The following is a 24,578-nucleotide window of genomic DNA, read 5'->3' on the forward strand; positions in this document are numbered from 1 at the left end:
TCAGAAAGTAAAAACCTGCTTCAGCCACAGTCTACAGTCTTACTGAGCCCTGTATCACTTTGGTAGGGGGTGACCTCAAGCCATGAAATTCCATTTAGACTCCATGAGAGTGATCAGGGGAAGGGAAGCCTGGCTGTGAGCAAACTGGTGGTAACTAATGAGTAGTGAGGGTGTGTCAGCAGTTTGTGACCTTGGCTGACTGCACTCCCTGGATTTTTCCATCCGGTTGTTTGGTAAGAGGTCATTAATAGTAGTGGAATGTCATTGTCTGCAGTTTATAGTAGCGATGAACTTGGAAAGCTTCAAAAACAGGATCTGATCTTTACTCCTCCCTCAGTGCATGATGCCGCAGGAATCCACAATCGGTAGTCGCAGAAGTCTTAGTGTGTTGATATGACCAGGCACACAGATGCATTTCATAATTCTGCTGAAGTAGCTTTTAAAACAAGAATAAATGTTACATAATGTAACACTTGGCACAGTTATACTGTGCAAAAGAGAGACTCAGCCAGTAGAGCTTTGACAAAAACAACTAAATACCATCTAACAGAACTATTCTGATAATCGGCTATCTGGTCATGTGACATTGCGAAAGGCAATAATTGCATTTGTAAGAAAGGCAACAATTCAGATCTCATCTTCGGGAACCTGTGACCAAGTGATTCGTTTGCCTTCATTTGCATGTGATAACCTTGGAAATGGCAGCCTATTTCACGATAGAGACATCCTTTCATCATGTGTTTAGTGATTTAGGTTAATTAGAAAAAAAAAATAGGAACAGAAAAACAATAGATTGGGGTTGCTTTTTTTAATCCATGGTGCCAAGTGTACTACTATAATTAAACTTATTCTGATACATCAAAATAATAAAACCTGTATTCCACAAGCTTTTATAGGTCAAATTAAAATACCACAATAACCTGATAAAATAGAAAGAAAAAAAATCAGAAAATACATTTGATGACACGTACATGAAACTCACTGTGTCCTAAGTAATTTATTGTTTTATCTAAAGTTTAGTCTTCTTTCAGACACCAAAATATCAGGTGCACCAGTGGCATGAAAAAGAAAATCCCGATGGTCTGTCGCAATGCCCAGTATGGTGCAGTACTGTTTGTCAAATTTCACGAAAATCAAGATGCAGCAGTTTTTACGCCTGACCCTAGGTTCACTGCCTACAAAAATAGAGCCCGCTGTTTACTAAATAAAAAAGTGAAAATTGTCTCATTAAACAGACAGTAGCCATCGTAGCAATTCTCATTAACAAGATAGAGCGGAGGTAAAAAAGAGGAAAGGAGGGTCGTGCAAAACTATCAGCCACTACAACCCAACACACTCATGCGTGTGCATGTGTGTTTGTACACGTGCACACACAGGGGTACTTAAAACCTGCTGACATCTCTGCATCCTACCTGAGGAAGAAAGGAGAGCAGAGTGACTCTGACCCAATTCCATCCTTTCACAGCTCGCATCCTGCCTCTCTTCCCCTGTGTCGCTGTGACACACACATGCATGCACACACACTCGCACGCACACACACACTCACTCACACACACACACACACACACACACACACACACACACACACACACACACACACATGTGCGTGCACACACACACTTGATTCACACTTAAGGGAGAGAGGTCACTGACTAACTGGGACAAAGCACTTGTGTAACAGGCTTATTACAGCACAATTGTTGAGGCAGACTTGGAGCTGTTGATAGGGAATTAAAGCAAGATCAAAACCAAAGCAGGGAGATGTCGGCTGCACCACAACAGCCGGTTGTAAGATTTCAGCTCCCCTGTCCTTGTATTACTCGTGCAAAAACACCTGTCATGATTTTGCAAGCAATTAAAAAAGACTTAGCCCTGGACTGATCCGTATTCCCGTGACAACAGGTTCAAGGGACAAAAATCACAAATGTTTCTTTCGTTTTGTTCTTTTTCTTTTGGGGCTCTTACGGCAAAAACAAATGAATGGCATGGATTTCCTGAGGGACATGATTTGATGCTGACAGACTTCACCGGCAATGACCTTTGTTTCTGTTTGATGACCCCACTGCCCCCCACCCAGAGGAATGTGTCACACTTGCAAGTCAACACTATCAAGGGTAAAAAAATAACAGGAAGACTCCGAGAATGGAAGAGGTTTTCCGGTAAGGAAGGAGCCATATGAGCTGTACCTCATATATGAAAGGTGACATTATTAGGTGTAAATTTAGATGACCACAAAAAACCTATGTATTCGTTTTCATCCATCCATCTGACCATGTATATATACCAAATCGCTTATGTTTGCAAAGGCCATGTCTCGGGTGAGCCCATCCCTTATGCTGATGTAAAAAAATACCTTTGCTTTTACTGCCACCCAGTGAACTATTTGCAAAACCACAAGAGTCATCATAGAAATAATGGTAGACCATTTAATCACTAATGCAGTATGTACATTTCACAGATCAAATACCATACCAGCAAAGGGTAATTTAAGAAAAATTAAGAGGACTAAATCTTGTTTTTTTTAAACAAATCTTGGATAGCAGTTTATCATCATGGTACAATTAACATGGAAATATTTACTCTTAATCGAATGAGTGCTATACATTTTATTCCACATCATTAATCCAATTCACCTCATTTCGTATACACATATTCCAGGTATTCATATCATTAGCACCCATTTTTTTCCTTGCACAATTTTTTACACAGGAATCCTCTAGGAACTCTACGGATTATGATTGGCTTTAGGTCAGAGCGCTTCCATTGCTAAGTGTCATTAGTCAGTGTTAAAACTTGTAGGTAGAATTCCTTTCACTTTACACATATTCCAGGTAGTCATGTCATTAGGGTTTCCACTTTTTCCTTGCATATATTTTTACATAAAAATCCTCTAGGAACTCTCCAGATTTTGATTGGATTTAGGTTGGAGGGCTAGCATTCCTAAGTGTATTATTCAATCAATGGTTTCAGATTTAAAAGTTTTTACACAATTAGCTTTGACACATTTAAATCACAAGTTTTTTTAAAAAGCACCTATACATGTATATTGTCAAAACTGAATGTCAACTCAGCCTATTGTTGTATGTGGAAAAATGCTTGGATGTTGCAGCAGATATTGGAAACAGGCAACAATTAATAGTTTTTTTTTTATTTTAAGTCATGCAAAACTTATTAATAAAACTGATTCAATGGTAGAACAAATGTTCATTATCGTGCCAATTTAAGTTACAATTTAGGTGTCGAACGGCAAGTTTATAATCTGTCAATTCATCTATCCATTCTCTGCCAACTGCTTATCCTCACTAGGGTTGCACACCACACACGGTACATTCAAAACTGTTATACCCGTGATTGGTTCTCATCAAGTGTGGGGTTTCTCGGCGTTTGAAAGTCCACCAATTTGTTTTAAATCTTGCTGTGTGAACCAGAGTTCAGGCAGAATTTACTGTCAGGGGCAGAAAGGATTCCTGGGATAACAAAAGAGCAGGATGTTCAAGGGCAGACAGGGTCGGAAACGGAAGATCGATCCATTGAAAACTGTTGTAGCATCTTTTATCCATGTGCATTGAACAATCTGCCAATGAATGAGGCATCACGAGAGCCTCAATTAGGTAGATATAGACTGGCAGAGCGGGGAAACATTACGAGAGAGAGCACATCGTTAAATAATGGCAGAGAATTGTGCCAAGTCCAGGTACTCAGAAGAGGAGCACGCAATCCAGGACTGCCGCTCCAGAAGCTACACCACCGTCAGAGTATTCTGTACTCTTGGTCCTCATAAGATAGCCCACACAATCATTCATCAGCATGTCTTTACCATGCCTGCACAAAAACAGCATGTGAGGATTAGAAAATAAATCATTTGTTGTCTGTTCAAACTCCTCAGCCCGATAGTAGCAATGCGAAACAAGGATCCAAATGTGCCAACAATACAATTATAGACATAATAAATAGTGACTGTGCTTACCTGACATAGGTTCCAAAGAAGCCCAGTTCACTAACACAATTACTAATTTTGAGGGGCCTGCCCAATCTCAGCAGGTAGTTCAGTGAAGACCCGGGCTGGATTTTATCCATCAGTATATAGGCCATTCTTGCTGCACTGCTCTTCACTTTGCCAAGAATCTCACAGATCTCTTGTCCGTAAATATTGTTTCCTTGAAGGAAAGAATTGTGATTATTCCGTCGGTCCGCCCACCCGTCTGTCCATCCGCCCGTTCGTCCGCCCACCTATACGACCACCAACCCACCCACCAATATCTTTGAACATGTAAGTGCAGAGGTTGACTAATGCAAAAATGAATAGCTGTTAGATGGATAGCTGTTTTGCAGGATGAAATGAATGACTTTTAATGTTTTAACTGTACCTCCTCCCTCTCGCTGAGGTTTCAGGACAAACCGATCTGGTGTCGCCAAAGCCATTTCTATCGCTTTGTCACCTTCTGCTCCCTTTAATTAAACACAAACGACAACAAAAACAAGCTTTCCAATTTTCACATGAAAACCTAGTAAAAACGTCCAATATATTACTTTGCATGCCACAAATAGATTATTAGAAACACACATGCCAGGCCAGTAACTGTCAATGTCAACATAGCCAAATCATTTTGCAGTTCTCTGTTAAAATTGCTGTTGTATAAACATACCCTAAGTTGCAATATGGGGATGTGGACAAGAAAACAAACTTTGCTTTTTGGGCCTCGTCTCCTTTGGAGGATGTTTCAACGGGCGCTGTTATCTCGTTATGTGAAACAATGAAGACAGTGCTTCAGATCTCAGCATAGTCATAAACAGCATCATTGAACTGAGTGTGTACTGGTAGTTGGGAATTTGAATGAAACATGTTGAAGATTTCTTCAGAGCACTGTGCACCATGTTGCAAAGCATCAGGTTGTTTCTCACCATGTCCAGAGAGTAGAGGCCAGTAAAGGTGGCCCTAAGTTGCTCCACTACTTGCGGCTGGTCTGGAAAGAATCGTTCCAGAACACCTGGCTTGGCAAGCACCTGCTGGACCTTCTTAGTTCCAGCCAGGTGAGTGCTGATATCTGGACATTTCACAGCCAAGGAGCACTCCATCATCAGACGAGCATCCCATGCCTAAAATGAAGTTGAGACAAATAAAACCTGTATGGCAGCCATAGCCAAGTATGGTTTGTTTGCAAATGTTAGGGACCCCGACAAGTGAATGAGTATTTTTGTTATGGCGCCGTTGTGAGTGGATTCCTGAGTGCCCAGGGCACTATCCAACAACAAGCCTTAGCTGGACTGAAAGACAGTACAGAGGCGCTAATCATAGCATCATCACAAGAATAGGCACAAAATCAGTCGAGGCTTGGGTCTACCGGATCAGACAAGATCCCAGGTGTAAGCTCTTGTCCTTGTGTAAGATCAGCCCGTTTGTAAGGGACTGAAAGCAGACCTCCCCATGAAACGTGAAAAAGTAAAGAGGAGCGTTTGCATTGAAAATCTTTTCTTTCAAAGGCTGATACATCATGATTTGTCGATACGTGTGTCATAAGGATGTTCAAACAAATTGGTGTGTCAGCATTTGTAGTAAATGTGGATTGATTTTGGAGGGTTCCAGAATCGATTTTAGCGTTAAAAGTATATCATGTAGCCTACATGTGTCTGATCCAAATTTTGTATGGTTTACCTGTAAGAAAAAGAGCAAGTCATTACCTTTTCGGACTTGTAGTGCTGCGGCATATAACCGTGCCTGAAGTAGACCACCGCAACTTCCTGATGATCACTGAGTTTGTGGGAGTACAGAACTTTGAAATGACAAGCAAAAAGACGGTGTTCTCCGTGTGGGATATTAATGGACAAAACACTTACACAAATAGTCTCTTGTCCCCATCTAGGCGTCCAGATTCAGAGATATCTTCAAAACGCTTTCGTATGGTGGTAATATTCCTGAAACATATTCTGAGATGATAACTAAATGGAAAAAAGGCCCGTGTGCAAAGAATGAACTTCAAAGCAAACCTGAAAAGGTTTTGTTTTAAACGACGTCAACAATTAATTTTGGATATATAAGAGCTCAAGTAATCACACCTTACCCTTTCCACAGCTCATTCTCAATTATTCGTTGATCCAGAATATTGATCTGGTTCTCCCCCACCACGAACATGACAACCGCTCTTGAATGAAAACAGAGAACCTATTTAGCACTTTACCGCTTCATAAATACATTATACATTAGGGGTACGGAGCATAATCGTGGAAATGTGAAGTTGAGTATCCTTTATTTGAATGTGCGTATTTCAGAAACGAAAGCTTGGCAATGGTGTGTGTATTTATTAGGGTGTTCTGTGGACATACCTCTTTGATCCATAGAGCTCCCAGGCCTTGGCCACAGCTTTGGCCTGACCCAATGCAGGATTGTTGTCGATGATGCGCTGGCTCTCCTCCAGCTGGCCAGTCACCTGAAGAATATGTCTGTTGTAAATGAGATACTTGTCATTGTTAACAGGAATTTAAATAGGAAGGTAAGATAAAAGATTAAGAGCAAACGCTGAAGTCAAACACAATTTGGATTTTAAAACTCTTTTGACAGGAAACAATGGAAGCATTTTGTTCAGATTTTGAACATCGGGGGGTTTATTTACATGAATCAAATATATAAAATTATTTTGGGGTTGAATGTTCAAGTCTTACCTGTGTACATCAGAAATGCGAGAAGCCACGCCTCCAGCAGCAGCAGCAATGGTGTTGATCTCGATCTGTTTCAGAGATGCGTGTCCATTCTCCTTCTCCCACATGTAGTCGGACCGGTTCAGACCCAACCCAATTGTCTGGGAAGATGGCAAGATCAGATACATCAATGTGGACGAGTGCGTAAAACTACACATAGAATGCAGCCCGATTCCTTAAAAGCAGCCCCTGCCCCTTGGCTGATATTACAAGCACAGCTCCACTAGAATTATAATGATGTGCTGTGGTAGTCAGTCCACTGTGTTAGAGTGCACTTGACTACAGGAGGATGTGCTGTTTCACTTAATTAGGTCAGAATAATTCATTTTGGGTTTTTGCTGGTAGGCATGATTGGATATTATAACCCTATGCCCCCCCCCCCCCCCCCCCCCCCCCGTTCAAAATTTATGGCAATGTCCCTGACTTGCGTACCTGCAACCTTCCTTTTTTAAGGACCTGCCGATGTATCTCGAACAGTCTTGCAGTAAAATCATCCACAGTAATGGTGCTAGAAGATGACAAGGTGAAAATAAAATGTATCCTTTGCAATAAATCACTATAGATCATCTGACAGTGCTGTAAAAAATAATGACTTTTGGGGGAAATGTTTGTATGTTCCAGTAATGTTCTGCTCAAATATATATAAAAAATGATCTCTCTTACTTCCTTATGAATGTTTTCTGCTATGAAATGTAATTAAACCCCAGTATGAAGTCAGCATTCTACCTGGCAAGAGCCTCTTCCAAGAAGTCAGGATCCTGGCTGATCTTATTTATCAGTGTGTTGTAGTGAGTTTGCACTGCCATGCCTTGGAGGAAAAGAGCTCTTGGTACTGGCGTGGGGAAGAGAGTGATAGGAACATGCGTCACCTCCTGAAAAACAAAGAGCAAACGTGAGCACATGTTCCACCCCTCCACAACATTTTGTAAAAATTGTTTGAGAAGTTTCATGTAACTGTGGTAACATTTTCGATTATGGTACCAAAAAAAGATTGGGAAAGCTCACCTCTGATGAGTTGGGGGATTTTCTAAGCCTCACAAGGGAGCCATGTGTAAATGCTGATTCTTTTACCACTTCTACAAGTTCATCGATTAGGGTTGTGTTCATCAGTAACTCATTTCGTACCCCGTTAGCCATTCTGATGGAGAGTTAAGATCTGTAATACACAATCAAAGCGAATGCCGCATCCTGATCACATGTAAAGAAGGCTGCAGACTTGAAATTGAAAACACCAGGAACATGCGGCTTATCCAATTCACCGTCTTTCATCAGTCAAAACAAAATTGTACAACTTAATTTTAAGATCCAGTTTATTATTCAATTATAATTAAATTAAATTATTAAACAATGACAATTAGTCATTTGTGTAAAATTACAGTATAGTCAATAAAATACACATTAGTCAACTCAAAACACCTGAACCACGATTTTACATGAAGTTTAGGTCCATAATTTGGGAATCGCGTTAACCCTGAAAGCGCGTTATTTAGAAAGTCTTGAAAGTGTAATAAAACCAGAGCCATGCATGTGAGTGTATTGGAGAATTGCAAGTCAAGTCAAGTTTATTTATATAGCCCTAAATCACAAGTAAGTCTCAAAGGGCTTCACATAAACAAAACAAAATATTGACAATTATTCTCAAACATCCCCTGATCATAAACTCCCAGGAGGGCAAGGAAAAATAACAAAAAAAACCCTACTGGGGAAAAATGAGAAACCTTGAGAAGGGACCACAGATGGGAGGATCCCTCTTCCAGGATGCCCAGGCTGCAATGGATGCAGAGAGGGCACATAGAATACATAATGTAAAAAATCAAAGAAAAAGTGGATGTCCAATTCAAAGTGAAGAGCTGCAGGAGGTGCCCTCGATTGTTGCAGTATAAGCAGTCATAAAAATCAAACAGCCCTTACCAATTGCTGTCGCTGTGGTCACAGTGGAGTGCTGTTTTGACTTCTGATCAAATGCCTTTAAATTAGTCAAGGAAAATAAATCACTTGCACTACGGTTATGAGCTAGTCATTAAGCTTCAAACGGTTTTTGTGTAGTCAATTTGAAAGTGAAAGTAAAAGTTAAAGTGAAGTCAATTTGAAAGTGAAAGTATAAGTGAAGTAGATTGCAGTATCCACTAAACAAGGTTTTTTTTCTGAGTTTGTTTGAAATATTTTTATTTAACCAAGGCTACAGTCCAGGGGTGGCCAACCAGTCAGAGACTAAAAGCCACATTTTTTAGTGTTACCGCAAAGAGCCACATCATACACATGAGCACACATGAACATCACCCCATCCCTTCCTCTTACACACACACACACACATGCACACACACACACAATCTGAACATCGTAAAAAATAGCCCCCCAAAATGATCATAACAGTATCTCTGCAGCACCTGGAAGGATATATTACACTTTGTCTACACTCCTGGATACTCCAGATACACAAGAAAATAATAACTAATGTGTTGTAATAGATTTAAAAAAATGTCTTCAAAAAGGAAGAAATCTGAACATATTAAAGAATAGCACCCCAAAAGGATCATAACAGTATCTCTGCAGCACCTGGAGGGATATATTACACTTTTGTACACTCCTGGATACTCCAGATACACAAGAAAATAATTTAAAAGCAAAGCAAGTCGATTTTGCAAAATGTGTCCTTTAAGGTTTGTGCTCACAGTTCAGAAGAAAATGAATTTACGACCAAAAAAATGGGGTCTTATGTAAAACACTGCAGTGATACAAAAAGACCAGCAGATGGTAATATATTCCAAGACTTGGTTGACAATGCATACAAGCTCGTGGGGGCCACACAAGCTATTGAAAATCATTTTGAGTTGTGAAATTGTATTTAGGCAAAAAGGACGAGCCTGCCATATCATATTTTCACTTTGATTTTTGGGGTGCCTGTATACTGAGCCCTCTGTAGGCTGAAAACTTTCCATCAAAAGATGTGGCATCCTTTTGTTCCTGAGACATTAAACTGTCTATCAGTATAGATATGCCTTCAAAAAAAATTCACCATTAAAATCTGATGTGTTTTCAAAGTGTTCTTTTAAGTTTTTTGAGCAGTGTATTTAACCAAGGCTTACAGTTCAATGTTGTATTACTACAGTAACATGAAACATATAGATTTTCTAAGATACGTGTCCTATAAGGCTAATAATCCTCACGGTTCAAAAGAAAATGTATTTACGACAAATAAAAGGGGTGCATGACCAAAGTGCATTAGAAAGTCGTGAAGAATTGAAGCATGTTCTCAAACTCAAAGTCTGATCTATTGTCAATTTCTTCACGTCATACAAAGACATACAAAGAGCTCGAAATTGTGTTTCCTACTACCCCACGGTGACAAGACATTACACCCAATTAGTCCACAGACAAACAAAACATTCAAGGAAACAATACAAAAAGTCAAAATAAGAAGGCACGTACAATGAATAAATAAGAGCAATAAATAAATAAGAGCAACATGGTTGAAATGGAGCAATTGTGCATACAGCAGACAGTCAGTATGCAGTATTTCAACCTTCATCTAATGAAGGCGAAAGTACAAGCCAAAACATGTCAGGTAATGCAACCTAAATATCTTGTTTGTGATAAAAGAACCATTAAAATAATTGACAAGCGAAAATAAAATGAACATAGTACAAAGATTTAAATGATCAAGCTCCCATATAAATGTTCACAACCAATAAGTTATCGGTGGAAAGACAATTTTGTTAAATTGGAAAAAATGAATAAGCTACTCATTGATATTAATCAAATTAAATCAAAATTAAAGAATACATTGCTTAAAAAAAAATACTGATCAAACCGAAAGGTCAACTCGATAATTACTTAGAAAGCTGCTTACCTTCTATTAGTATGTTAGACCTAGAGCTTTGATTCCTCTTTGCCTGGGTGGAAGCTACATCTGCTAATAAAAGATGGGAATGTAAGTGGGTGTGGTTGCATCGTTTCTCTGTGGTCGTACCACTTTTTGGGCCCCAAATTACAGGACCAAGCCTCCTGTATAACTCATTTTGCTGACAGAACATTCACAAGATTGTAAAGATTGTTTGTCCTGGGATTGGCTAGCAACCAGTTCTGGGTGTCTCCGCCTACTGCCCGATGATTGCTGGGCTAGGCTCCAACACGCCCGTAACCCCTGTGGGGAAAAGGGGTATGGATGGAGAATGGACGGATGGGATGGAAAATGGATGGATGGATGGCTGGATGGACAGACAGCTCTTGGGGGCAGCAGTGCTTTGCAGCTCCCCACCCCATCCTCACTTGAGCACCCTCTTCTCTATCTACCAATCAACTGATCGATAGACAGGCGAAGAGATAGAGAGATAGACAGAGATGACCAAATTTGGCCAGTTTGTACTCAGTTCTTCGTTTCTGACCCGGGCACCCCTCTGACTCATAAAACAGCTATCCCCCGTCCTCATCTGTCGTTGTCATTGAAAAGGGCTTCCGACACTGGTCCATCCATTGTCAGTCCAATGGCGAATTTGCTCACATCCATTCAATTTACAGGCACCAACTTCTGGAATATTTGAAAACTTTTGTAAAACACTGCAGTAATACAAAAAGACTGGCAGATGGTAATTTATTCCAAGACTTGGTTGAAGTCAATTTTATTTCTGTCAGTGTTAAAACTTGTAGGTAGAATTTTTGAAAAATCATTGTGTGAAGGCAAATTTTTTGTCATTCCAAATATTTATGGTTTTTGAGAAATTCAAAAATTTCGAGCCAAAATGTCACCTTTCATTCTCATTCATTCATTCCCTCCATTTTCTCAACATTTCTCATTTTCTTCCACATCATTCATCAGGTTCACCTCCTTTCACTTTACACATATTCCAGGTATTCATGTCATTAGGGTTTCCATTTTTTCCTTGCATAGATTTTTACACAAAAATCCTCAAGGAACTTTACTGATTTTGACTGGATTTAAGTCGGAGGGCTTGCATTCCTAAAAGTCATTATTCAATCACTGGTTTCAGATTTAAAAGTTCTTACACAATTAGCTTTGACACATTTAAATCACAATTTTTTTTAAAAAGCAACTATACATGTATATTGTCAATTACAGGCCTGGCCAGGCCAGGCCAGGCCAGGCCAGTCCAGGCCAGGCCAGGCCAGGCCAGGCCAGGCCAGTAAATGTCATTGCCAACATAGCCAAATGATTTTACAGTTTTCTGTTAAAATTGCTGTTGTATAAACATAACCTTAGTTGCAATATCAGGATGTAGACAGGAAAACAAACTTTGTTTTTTGGGGCTCGTCGCCTTTGGAGGATGTTTCAACAGGCGCTGTTATCTCGTTATGTGAAACAATAAATATCTGAGACAGCGCTTCAGATCTCAGCATAGTCACATATAGCATCATTGGACTGAGGGTGTACCGGTAGTTTGGGAATTTGAATGAAACATGTTGAAGATTTCTTCAGAGCACTGTGCACCACGTTTCAAAGCATCAGGTTGTTTCTCACCATGTCCAGAGAGACATGTTCATGCTATGAGGGAATACACAAAGCTTTTGTACACCTATTTTTGAGCTTCAGGATTCGACCGCCGCAAAGAACATCAACAGATTTAAACCAACAACCTCCCACATAAATGTTCACAACCAATACCTTATCACTGAGAAAACAATTTTGTTTAATTGCAAAAATAGATAAGATACTGATTAATAATATTCAAATTATATCAAAATTTTAGAATACATTGCATTAGGAAAATTACTGACCAAACCAAAAGGTCAACTCGATATTTACGAAGAATGCTGCTTACCTTTTATCAGTATGTCAGACGTACATCTTTGATTCCTCTTTGCCTGGGTGGAAGCCTCACCTGTCAATAATGTTGTTGGAAGGTGAGAATGTAAATGGGTGTGCTTGCATTTTCTATTCGTTGAGGCAGGTAAACAGGTTATTCCAAACGTTTCAAAAATCTGAATTGTTTAGACCCATTTAGGAGTCAACAAGATAGCACTTGGCTATCAACACAACCACTGTTTGTCACCAGACTGACGGGCCATGTGTAAAAAAAAATTTGACTGAAAAATCTTCCTCCTCTTGTCTGCTTGAAACAAAGTGCGTAGAAATACTGTGAACACGCACGAGAAAAATGGTGCGTCGGGATATTCTATACTTGGTCTGTATTGGTGCACACGCACAGCAGCCTAGGCATGTTTCTGTCAGTCGGTACTTGACCCGGTTGGGGCCGATTACAGGGGCAGAAGAAAGCCCACTTCCATCCTTACTTGGTCAGTCCTCAAAAATACATTTCATCGCATCGTTCGCAAAATAGGTGTCCGTCCCGGACGAACCGTTCCGTCCCTGAGACGGAATGTCCATCTCTGGATAGAGATATACTATATAATAATAATTGCCAGGTACAATGTGGTCTAAAATAAGCACAAAATGTCCATTTGTGAATCACTTTTATTTTCATTATATGGGCTGACATATACAGTACCCTGATCAATTGCTTAATCATTGTTTCAAGTATGACACCCAACGGTACATTTTAAAGTGAACTAAAAGGCACCAGCCTTTCAAAAGGCCTTGAAGATAACCGTGCAGGAGTCATCCTTTTGTAAACAACCTTGAGTACCAGTTTATAGTGAATAATAGTGATAATCTTTCAGAACGACCTTTGCGGTATTTGACCATGAGAGAGAAAATTCTCAAATTTGTCCTGATTGTGTATGCGTGTGCCCCATTTGAAACAATTTACATACAGTATTTGTTTTACACACTGATCATGAATCTTGTTACAACCAGAGCCAGTCAAGACAGTGCACATTTCACAAGAGCCCACTTCCCAAGAGCAAGTTTTTTTTTTTGTTTATACGAGTCTGACAAAATTAACCAAAAATAAATTTCTGCACATTTGTTACCTTTTCACAAACGTTTGACAACAGTAATGTCAGTGGAGTGAAGAACAGAAACCTTGTTTGACACATTTTGTTTACAAAAACACTTTTGATCGGGTGAGAACGCAAATATCCAATTTATAGTTATGAGACATTGTTTTATGAAAGGAGAGGAACACAGTGAGTTATTCTTTTAGGTGGAACAGTGGGCGCATGCATAACCACAAATTGGCACCATCAGATTAATTTGTTCCTAATCCTATTTGTTTCTCAATATTTATTTTTGTTTGTTTTGGAGTTGTTTTGCCCCATTTGTAATGGAAAATACTGTTTTGCATTTCAATGGCTGTCAATTATATGTAGGTAAATGCAAATGTAATATTTGGGGTGGCCTTCCAGCGAGGGAGTGCATGTGTCAATATTTCTTAAGGTGCTGATGTGAAAGGCGCAATTTAAACAGGGGCAGGTGGAACAGGTGAAGCAAAAAGGGAACAGGCTAGCCTGAGCCACACCCACCAAAATCCACTCATTTAGTGCTAGGCTAACAGTAGACCTTTCTGATGAAGCCTGTATTTCTACAAGGTGAAATTTCGTTAAAAAAGTGTTTTGCTACAGTAGTTGGTCCCCAGAGAAAATTCATTGCTGCAAATGTCAGGGCTCGTTTCATCCATTTTGAAATAAATGAATATCTGGCTGTTAAAAACATTTTGAGCAACGTATAAAGTAGATAAATCATAAGTCTAGCTCGTTTTGAATGATTTCTCTCAGCAATGCTGATTAACATTAAATTGTGGATTTAGCACTGCCTGAGGTACCATTTGACTTTATTCTGTCTCCATGTGGATTTGCATGAGGTAGCAGTAGATATTGCTATTAAACACATAAAATGTGAGTCTTTTGCAGCACAAATACTAGTGCAACTTCTCAGAAGAGGAGTGGGTTGTCCAAAACTGCCACTCCTGCAGCAACACCCCCATCCAAGTGTTCTGAACTCTTGGTCCTCAGAAGATGACCCACACAGTCGTTCATCACCATGTCTTTACCCTGCCTGCACAGATAGGATGTATGACATTTTGTTGACTTTTTTTTACTACTACCCAATCTGATAGCGGCAATGCCCAGCTAAAGCCAGTGTCTAAAATGCAATTCAGATAACCAATAGTGATTGCTTACTTGACATAGACTCCAAAGAAGCCCAGTTCACTGAGACAATTACTGATTTTGAGGGGTGTGTCTCTTCTCAGCAAGTAGTTCTGTGTAGGCACGGGCTGGATTTTATCCATCAGAATATAGGCCATCCTCTCACCACTATTCTTCACTTGGCCCAAAACCTTACAAATCTCTTGTCCGTAAATGTTGTTTCCTTGAAGTAAAAAAAAAAAAAGGTTAATTTTCTTTATTTGTTTATCGTACTGGCACGAGACTTTGCAATGCTTGGCAAAAAGGCAAAATAACCCCATCCCAGGGTTCAGCATTTCACCGAAATATTTATTTATACCCATTGGAGGACATTTTTATTATTATTCTTTCAACCCAACATAAGAATTATTATTGTTTGATTATTGTTTGAATTTACTGTTTTCAATGTCTCTGAAGTTTTATGATTATTTTATATGCAAAGTGCTTTGTTACAGCTGAAGCTGTTGTGAAATGTGCTGTAAAGTGCATACTAATGAATATTGTCACTCTCTTAAAATAATGGCAATATTTAACCTTTTTTTTTGTCTTAAACATCTAATGGCTACCTTCGCTAAAATCTGCTATATATTTGTAGTTAAACACATCTTTCAATTGTACTCCTGAAATGAACTCAATAAGAAATTGAATATGTTTTGGCGCATGATGTTATAGATGACATGTTATTTCTTTGAGTGTACCTCCTCCCTCTCGCTGAGGCTTCAGGACAAACCGATCTGGTGTCGCCAAAGCCATTGCGACTGTTTTGTCGCCTTCTTCTCCCTTGGGGACAAAGAAGTGAAACCAAGGGAAGGTTTTCAATATTATTAAGTAGCAACGACACTTGTAAAACTGACTGTGAAATGCAACTTCCTCAACAGACAAGAAGTAGATGTGCTTTAAGACCATTTGTAAAGGTACTGTATGTACCCAAATGTTAATTCCGATTAATTCAGAAGATCATTTTAAGGAGATCATTTTAATTAACAATTGGCTATTTGTCATTCATAGTTCTCCAGACCTCAACATGATCATTTTCAGCATTATACATAATTGGAAGGTGACTGTTCGGACACAATGCAGACCTCTATGACCATGCATTTCAAGTGGGTCACTATCAATTCACAGATATGGTTGTTTTTGTTGTGTCATCATCGTTTTTAATAGTTTCTGCAACACAAATTGTTGCCACTCTAGAGAAAATAATGCAGCCTGCTGATTTGGGATGTCCTTGACACCCTGTGATCCACCAGCATTGTCAGTCAATGTGGATGAGGCCTTTGCAATAAAGGAGCTCAGAAATTTGCAGTGGAAAAACATCAGGGGACAAAATAGCTTGGGAGGAACTCATTGAATAAAACGGTAATTTGCTCACCATGTCCAGGGTGTAGAGGCCAGCAAATGTGGCCCTCACTTGTGCCACTACCTGTGGCTGGTCTGGGAAAAAATGTTCCAGAACACCAGGCTTAGCAAGCACCTGCTGAACCTTCTTAGTTCCAGCAAGTTGAGTGCTGATATCCGGGCACTTCACAGCCAAGGAGCACTCCATCATCAGGCGGGCATCCCAGGCCTGTAAATTAGAAAAAAAGATATTGCAACAGAAATTTGTTATTCCTCCTACTAAGCATAATTAAAAGTTCTTAGTTGCCTTTTTAGGCAAGCCACACTTTGCCCTCTACCTTGAGAGCAAACATGTTTAAATGAATATACATTTGTCATTGTCAACGTCACATTCAACTAATAAGTCTTAAAACATCATTAAGCAGAACCAGCTGCTAAATGAGGACATGATTCTGCTCTTCTGAACTCTGAATTGGATGTAAACAGATTTTAAAGTGTGCATAAGCTCTCCGCCCTTGATAAAACAGAGATCCAATTGGGCAGCAGAGCATAAACAAGTTTGTTTAACTTTGACAGAGGGGCAGGAAGCATGTGACTGCGAGATGACAACGCTAAAAGAAGAATTTCATCCCAGTCACATGGTTAGCGGATTTTGGAGGCTTCTAGAAATACTGCGGTCAAGAGACAGTACATTTCGTAATTAATCCAAGGGTGAATATATTTGATGTATTCACGTCCTTTGTTAAATTAAAGTTGACCCTGTAATTAAACATTTGAAGTACATACAACAAGTACACAAAATTAGAATGTTTGATTAAAAATGAGTGTACTTCACCATTAGCTTGAAGAACGAAATATGGAATATCTTTCTGGTATACCTGTTCAGACTTGTAGTTCTGAGGCATGTAGCCATTCCTGAAGTAGACCACTGCAACTTCCTGACAATCACTGAATAATTCGCAAAACAGACTTGTAAAAAGCAAAAATATACTGCAGTTGGACATTGATGCACAAAGGAAACTTACATAAACAGTTTCTTGTCCTGATCTAGTTTTCCAGATTCAGAGACATCCTCAAAACGCTTTCGTATGACGGTAATATTCCTGAAACACAATGTGAGATTGTCATTAAAAGACAGAAATGGTCATTGAGTATAATGTACAATATTTTCCAACAAAGCTGCAAAGATTACACTAAATATTGAGGCTAGGGCTTAACTAATCACACGTTACCTTTTCCACAGCTCATTCTCGATGAATCGTTGATCCAGGATGTTCCTCTGGTTTTCCTCCACCAAGAACATGATAACCGCTCTTTAATGACAACATGAGCTCCTGTTAAACACTGCTGCTACATTTTGTAGACCCATTTTGTATCAGGAGTATGGTGAATAATTGCATCAAATGAGAATCTTTGGGCAACCCCATGGATAAAATGTGAAATTCAGAATGCATATTCTAAATTGAAATGTACTTTTATAGAATAAAGTGTGTGATTTATTCAGATGTTCAGTGGCTGTACCGCTTTGATCCATAGAGCTCCCAGGCCTTGGCCACAGCCTTGGCCAAACCCACCGCAGGGTTGTTGTCGATGATGCGCTGGCTCTCCTCCAGCTGGCCAGCCACTTGAAGAATGTGTCTGTTGTAGTAAGGTATAGGACACTTTGTCAATATTAAACAGAAATGAGATGGAGGCCAATGCAAGAAATTCTGTACAACCTATGAAGTCAATCATAATTTGTAAATGTTGACAGAAAACAATGGAAACAGAAATAATGTTTTCCAAACAGAGAGTCAATCTGTTGAATTGCATCCATTTTTATGGTATCAAAACTGTACCTACACTGATTTCTAAAGCATTATCATGGTGTCATGTTCATGTTATTTCAGATGTTGCTGTAACAGACTCAAGATTTTTTTTCCCCTCAAAGCTATTTCCACCCTAAACTCACATTGACTCCACACAAAAAACAACAACAAAAAAAACATTGACTCAACAGTCTGATCCTTTATCCCCATGCATCCTTTATCTACCTACTATGGAAGAGTAAATGTGCTTGGAAAGATCTTAAGTATACTGTATTGTTTTTGACATTTTATTTATTCATTTAAAATTTAACATTGTTAAAGTCACTGTTTTTAAACTCATTGGACATTTGTACAGTGACAATAAATAAGGCATTCCACTATATGCAGCGCTCACTTTTGAGCTCATTTTTACATAGAGATTCTGCTCAAGTGCTTAATTGTACACTGTCAAGAGCTCTCTGGTACATTAACACAAAAGCCCAATTTTTGAATGTCAAATTATTTCTAGGTTGCATGTTGATGGCCACTTTACCGGTGCACATCAGGCGTGCGTGATGAGAGGCCTCCAAAACTAGCAGCAAAAGTGTTGATCTCGATCTGTTTCAGAGACGTGTGCCCATCCTCTTTCTGGTCCAGCATGTAGTCGGATCGATTCAAACCGAGCACAATTGACTGGACAAGAATACCAAATGATAGATGAGCAATTTGATGAAGCTCAACCTTTTGTTGTGACCTCAAAAATGAAACTAGGGTATCTGTCTGTCTGTCTGTCTGTCTGTCTGTCTGTCTGTCTGTCTGTCTGTCTGTATGTATGTATGTATGTATGTAGTATGTATGTATGTAAACACATCTTAATTGTTATTTTATGAGGGAATGGACTAGCACAAACGTACTTCTTATCTTAACTAAACTCGTGCTGAGTCAAAACAGTTGAAGTCTTTTATTTTGTTCCAGTGTCAATTTGAAAATGTAAGGTCCCGGAATACATTTTTGGCAACAATTCGCAAGGTTTACTTGCATACCTGCAACCTTCCTTCTTTAAGGACCTTCTGGTGGATCTTGAACAACCTTGCAGTGAAATCATCCACCGCAATGGTGCTATAGTACAATACAAAAATGTATCAAAATATGAAAATTGCAGGCTTGAAAGTTTGTTCAAATAACATTTTCTGATTCAAATTTAAACCATTCATCTTGTTTTACAATTCATCTAGCAATCTAAATGTATGATTAAACCACAGTATGAGGCTTGCGTCTTACCTGGCAAGAGCTTCTTGCAGGAAGTCAGGATCCTGGCTGATTTTATCCACAAGTGTGTTGTAGTGAGTTTGCACTGCCTTGGCTTGAAGGAAAAGAGCTTTTGGTACTGGCGTGGGGAAGAGTGTGATGGGAGCATACGTTACCACCTAAAATACAAAGAGCAAAAGAGATGATTGCTTAGAACAAAATGTGGATCCACATCTGGCTCTACACTAAAATTGAATGAGTTCTTCCTTTGTTCACGCCACAACTGTGGTGTTTCATGTAATCACTTTTGAGTGGATATACGGCTGGTTGGATGAATAGTTTTGTGCAATAAAGCTAAATAACAAACACTTACACACAAAAAAATTATCCAGGAGCTCCGAGAGCTATGTGTATTCTGTAACTTTTGTAACTCTTCATTAGGCAAGCAGCAAGTATCTGAACCAGGTGCACTTCCGTCACAATGCCACTGCAGCATTGGGCATTGAGTAAAAAAAAGTAAACGATGATGTGCCAAAGTATTATTTCAGTTGTCCTGTCATAGTTTAATTTTTTTTGTGTATGCATGTGACTGTGCCCGCGCTACCATAAAAGATGGAACATTCTCACCTCTGATGAGTTGGGGAATTCTTTACTCCTCATAAGCACACCTTGTAAAAGTGCAGCATCTTTTGCCACTTCCGCTAAATAATTTATTTGGGTTGCGTTCATCAGTAGCTCACATGGTATCCCTTGGGCCATTCTGATTGACATTTAAGACAGAAAACACAGATGAAGTAAATAGACATATGTAGAATGCATATGCAGTTAAAAGAATGTAGTGAAAACATTCAGTTATTTATACAGTCGTGTAAATTACATCCACCAAACATAAAATTGTAAAACTTAATTTAATTTTAATTAATCCAGTATTTTATTACACTAATTATTGTTTATAGACAATAAAGGGCGAGACAACTTACATACAGTAAATATGCTGCATGTGCATGTCATTACAGTAATAATTTAATGTATGAACATTGTTTAAAACGTAATAACGCAGGTATTAGCCTCAGGCGAATTGGATTTTAACCAAGTGTGGGACACGGTACTCAAAACTACATATATCTCTTGATGGGGTATTTTCTTTTTGTCAAATATATGCATTATTGAAACTAAATTCGCGTGAAAGGAGAAGAAGCCCGCCTTACCTTTACGGAGGACTTCTGGAGCTGCACGAGATATCGGTGAATATTGTTAACACCGACGCAGGTCGCTTTGCACCGTACTATCGGACTCCGACGTGCAATCGTGTCACATGTAGTCTTTTCCTGGTCCGCTATTGGATACATGGAGTCACGTGATCTATGCACCCAATCGCCAAGTTGTATTAAATTCCGGGAAGTTACAGAGCACACTGTGCCCATTACAAAACACGGACATATGTAAAATATATGAATATTATTTACGTTCGTGACGTACTAATACTCCGTATATGACTTTGCATACTTGAATACAGACATGCTGCGTCTATGAAAGTGAGAAGACAGAGTTTTCCGACCTTCTACAAGGAAAAGTGGCTTGGAAGGCCACTCTGGCAATGGTGACAGACATTTTTGTAGTTTATATTCGCCTGGAATTCTGTGTTATAGCAACTGGTACAATCCGAGGGGTATAAATCTGACTCCCCATCTTCATGGAATGCAGCATTAGTCCGATGTCAGAAGAATCAAACATGGAACATAAAATTACCAGACATAAAATAAAATGAGCAAAGGAAGACGATGATGTTGGAATAAAAGCAGCAAGGATCAAAGGCAAAACAATCAAGAGCATTCTAGGCGAGCTCCAAAACAGGAATTCTGACAAGAGTTTGATTATAAATACACTGTGGAGTGCAAAAGAACCAACAGATGGCGCTCATGCACTTTGCAGTGCAAAACGACCAACAGATGGCGCTCATGCACTTTGCAGTGCAAAATGACCAACAGATGGCGCTCATGCACTTTGCAGTGCAAAAGAACCAACAGATGGCGCTAATGCAACGCAACGTATGTCAACCGCTGTTAAAGACCATAAAAGAGGAAGAAGACGGACAGGAGAAGAAAAAAAGGGGGAAAGAAGATGGCGGAAGTGAGTTTTCGTAAGCAGTCGAGTGACAAATGCACGGAACAAACAGACGGAGGTTGGAAAGTTAGGGAGAACAGAAGAGGGACACAAGCTTTGAGTGAGGCTAGTGGTTCGGAACGATGGGAAGAGAGTGACAGAAATCAGCGATCAGGGGAGTTGAAGCCTTCAAAACCAGACTGACAATCACATATACCGTAGCTTGATCCTATCTGGTGGTGGCATTAAATGTATCTGGTTTTTTCCCCTGATAAATTGTATTTAAACAAACTATACAGACACATTTTGAATATGACAATTGTATACGACTTCAACAAATTTAAAAAAGTCTGATTTTTTTTCAAACGATTTAAAAGGATATTTCAAAGGGTGTAAAATCAAAATAAAGTGAAGGTTTTAAGCTTATCTATCTGTTCATCGATTCTAGCAGACATGCATCATACATATTGTGACTGACATCTGATCAGCTGGTGAAAGGGGATTTTGACTTGCTCCTCAAATGATTTTGTTGGTTTGTTATGTTTGAATTATTGTTAATGTTGAATGATTGAATGTGGAGCAGGGACTTAGTGCTAAACCCCCTTACCACCAGGAGGTGATGAAGCAGTCCATCTAGACAGCCCTTCCTGGGTGCTTTCTGGATTGACACATTCTCAGCTTCATTTTACACAAGTCTTTGTAAAAGCTTGAGTGTGACAGGTGGAGCGCAATATAAGGACTTGAATGATGTCTTGGAGCCACCGCATAGCAGAAGGGCTACGTTGAGGGATGTGAGAAATCTCTGAGCTGTGACGTGGCTAATATTGTGTTTCAGTACACTGTGTTTTGCTTGTGTACTCATAGATAGCGAATGGACAGGTGTCAAGGGCGGAGGCATTGGCCTGCTCAGGCTACAGACACGCGTGTCATGTGATGCTCTACTCAGACACCAAAAGTCTGCTTTTCGGTAGAACACCCATCAAACATATCATACTGGTGAGGAGGAAAAATGCGCAAAGCAGATGTTTTTTATGCATTAGCAAAATCCTACACATTTTTTAAGCAAATTCTCTCCATTAGTTTTTTGTGTATTAAACATGTTTGGAAGAATAGATGTGTGAGTGTGTGTGTTGTATCAGCCTCTGTCTTGTCACATCCCACAGATGCAGATGCGCTTTGACGGTCTGCTGGGTTTCCCTGGCGGGTGAGTCTCTCCTCGTTCTGCTTTAGGTTCATCCCTTCATGTGCCTAAGAAACCTTTTTAATGACACACACCTACACACACAATCCCTGTCACATGATATAAACTCGAGCAAACGTTCACACATTTCCATTGTACAAATACTAGTGGAATAGAAATGCCTTTTTTTGAGGTGAATCTTAAAAGGCTGATAGAATAGAATGCCCTTTATTGTCAGGGCATGACAACATGACTGGTGGCACATGAGTTAAACACTTCATCCATTGGCCTTCAACTTCATTGGCCTGACACTTCAACCCTACCCCAATCAGTCCGCTTTCCATACTGATTTAAACCCAAGTGAGGAGCAACATGCCTGCAATTGTTGATGTCTACTTGTGTTTTATTCCTAACCTTTGATCATCTATCCTCACACCCATGTAGGTTTGTTAATCAATCAAATGAGAGCCTGGAGGCGGGGCTTTGTAGGGAATTACAGGAGGAGCTGGGTGTGGCCCTTTCTATATCCGAAGACGATCATGTGGATGCTCGCCTTGCCACTGTAACCTCCCCCTCGGCCTCCCGTCTCATCACTCACTTCTATGTGAAGAAGCTAACAGAGGAGCAGATTAGGGAGGTCGAGCAAGCGTCGCTATCCACAGCGAGTGATCACGGCCAGGAGGTAGTGTGACCTGGTCGCACCAGAATGATAGATTTCAGCCATTTACCCAACCCCATGCTCAGTTCCTCATCGCCTCTTTCTTTTCTCTCTTATGGCAAGGTCCTTGGGATGGTCCGAGTCCCGCTCTACACTACAAAAACTGGGGGAGGCCTCTCCTCATTCCTGTCACACGCTTTCATTGGGAATGCTCGCACCCAGCTGCTCGACTCTCTGCTGCGCCTCCACCTGCTTTCCCCCGAGGACCTGCACAAAGCCCTCAAGCACTCACTGAAGACACATGCACATACTGCAGTGGACCTGCAAGCAGCACTTGCACTGACAGCAACCAAGAGGGATCAGTCTTTAATCACGGTTACTCAAGCACACACACATGTACAGTCACAATAGTGTTATAGGTTCCTATTAAAAAAAAAAAAAGAAACAACACTTATCATCTTGAGCTGTAACTTATTTTTTGTTTATATTCTTTTATAAATAACACTTGCATTGGTGTACATTTGGAAATTATAGCACTAAAATATATATACACTGTACTTCAATGCATATTGTATTTATAATCCATGATAAAGCCTTAGGGTTGCTCGAGACAAGCATATCAAAGATGAATGACCCCCAAATAAATTGAGCAACTGTCTTATTTCAGAAGCTTGTAGCCCTTCACATTGAATAGTCCTTTTACCTCCAGTCGCTTAGAGTATAGCGTTTAATTTTTGCTCAGCAAGCTCAACTTGTGGTCAAACAGTCCAGAGTTTGAAGGAAAAAAACTGAGGTTCCATGAAGACAAAGTAAAAGTATAAAGCATTTATTTCTCCTCTTTTTGTCAGCAAATTAAACTTTTATGCATGTGGCTCATTGCCCAATACAATTACCCCACGTTGACAGCTTCATCGCACTGCCAAACTGATTCGTGCAAAATGTAAATGCAAAATTATCAAATGCTAACACTAAATACTACTGTCAGTTAAGAACACTGTTAGCTAATGCTTTCTATTGCTGCAACTCTGCTTGCCCTTTAGCCCACCCAAGCGCTCACAAGCGGAGAAACGTAGGATGAGGCATTATGTAAATTCAAATAATCTGAACATTCTGGAAATCAACAACTAACTCCAATGTGGACACTAAGCAATTGTCAACACACACACAATATGCTTTCAAACAATACTAAAAAGCAGCACATGACCACAAAAAAAGACGAATTCGCTTCATAAGGGTTTGCAGTAATATGTTGACAATCAAAATAAAATTAGTCAGAGGGTATCTTCCCCTTCCTGGATTAGGGCATCTTGGATGCGTCGTGTCGTTTACGGAGCTAGAGCACGTTGCCGGGCAATCCGCGGATTAATTACGCGCGTGACATGCTATATAGCCTGCAGCGGAAGATTTTATTCTGTTTAAGTGCACCCTCGGTGCACATATGAGGCGCCTGCACCAGATGTTGGTGACCTCCTTCCCAGACAATGTTGCAGAGCCACACCGCTGTGATAATGTGGACAATGCACACAGT

At 39.8% G+C, this 24,578-nt stretch overlaps 3 protein-coding genes across 5 annotated transcripts; 1 reads left to right on the top strand and 2 right to left on the bottom strand.

The window, feature by feature from the left end:
• Window positions 1-3,128: 3,128 nt before the first annotated feature.
• LOC148402665 (glutathione synthetase-like) lies at window positions 3,129-8,744 on the bottom strand. 2 transcript variants are annotated; one of them, XM_088399926.1, is made up of 14 exons: window positions 8,605-8,736; window positions 8,412-8,460; window positions 7,699-7,849; window positions 7,420-7,565; window positions 7,126-7,201; window positions 6,658-6,794; window positions 6,322-6,438; window positions 6,060-6,140; window positions 5,836-5,913; window positions 5,680-5,749; window positions 4,903-5,097; window positions 4,368-4,449; window positions 3,968-4,157; window positions 3,129-3,822 (listed from the first exon to the last, which is right to left on the bottom strand). In XM_088399926.1, the coding sequence occupies exons 3-14, from the start codon at window positions 7,828-7,830 to the stop codon at window positions 3,699-3,701; spliced, it is 1,428 nt and encodes a 475-aa protein (XP_088256052.1). In that variant the 5' UTR covers window positions 7,831-7,849; window positions 8,412-8,460; window positions 8,605-8,736; the 3' UTR covers window positions 3,129-3,698. The 2 variants fall into 2 exon arrangements, with proteins under 2 accessions (XP_088256052.1, XP_088256046.1); XM_088399920.1 differs by lacking the exon at window positions 8,412-8,460 and having other exon boundaries at window positions 8,605-8,744.
• A 4,361-nt stretch (window positions 8,745-13,105) lies between these two features.
• On the bottom strand, window positions 13,106-20,463 carry LOC148402666 (glutathione synthetase-like). The gene is made up of 13 exons (XM_088399906.1): window positions 20,318-20,463; window positions 19,737-19,869; window positions 19,143-19,288; window positions 18,905-18,980; window positions 18,415-18,554; window positions 17,596-17,712; window positions 17,307-17,387; window positions 17,100-17,177; window positions 16,953-17,022; window positions 16,109-16,303; window positions 15,435-15,516; window positions 14,731-14,920; window positions 13,106-14,605 (listed from the first exon to the last, which is right to left on the bottom strand). Exons 2-13 carry the CDS (start codon window positions 19,866-19,868, stop codon window positions 14,482-14,484), a joined length of 1,431 nt encoding a protein of 476 aa, XP_088256032.1. The 5' UTR covers window position 19,869; window positions 20,318-20,463; the 3' UTR covers window positions 13,106-14,481.
• A 621-nt stretch (window positions 20,464-21,084) lies between these two features.
• On the top strand, window positions 21,085-23,719 carry LOC148402667 (U8 snoRNA-decapping enzyme). 2 transcript variants are annotated; one of them, XM_088399937.1, is made up of 5 exons: window positions 21,085-21,239; window positions 22,077-22,208; window positions 22,376-22,416; window positions 22,837-23,074; window positions 23,174-23,719. In XM_088399937.1, the coding sequence occupies exons 1-5, from the start codon at window positions 21,231-21,233 to the stop codon at window positions 23,459-23,461; spliced, it is 708 nt and encodes a 235-aa protein (XP_088256063.1). In that variant the 5' UTR covers window positions 21,085-21,230; the 3' UTR covers window positions 23,462-23,719. The 2 variants fall into 2 exon arrangements, with proteins under 2 accessions (XP_088256063.1, XP_088256071.1); XM_088399945.1 differs by having other exon boundaries at window positions 21,195-22,003.
• Window positions 23,720-24,578: the final 859 nt, after the last annotated feature.

The sequence above is a fragment of the Syngnathus floridae genome, chromosome 2 (assembly GCF_059516105.1).
Source record: "Syngnathus floridae isolate MCC-2025c chromosome 2, RoL_Sflo_1.0, whole genome shotgun sequence".
Lineage (NCBI taxonomy): Eukaryota > Metazoa > Chordata > Actinopteri > Syngnathiformes > Syngnathidae > Syngnathus > Syngnathus floridae.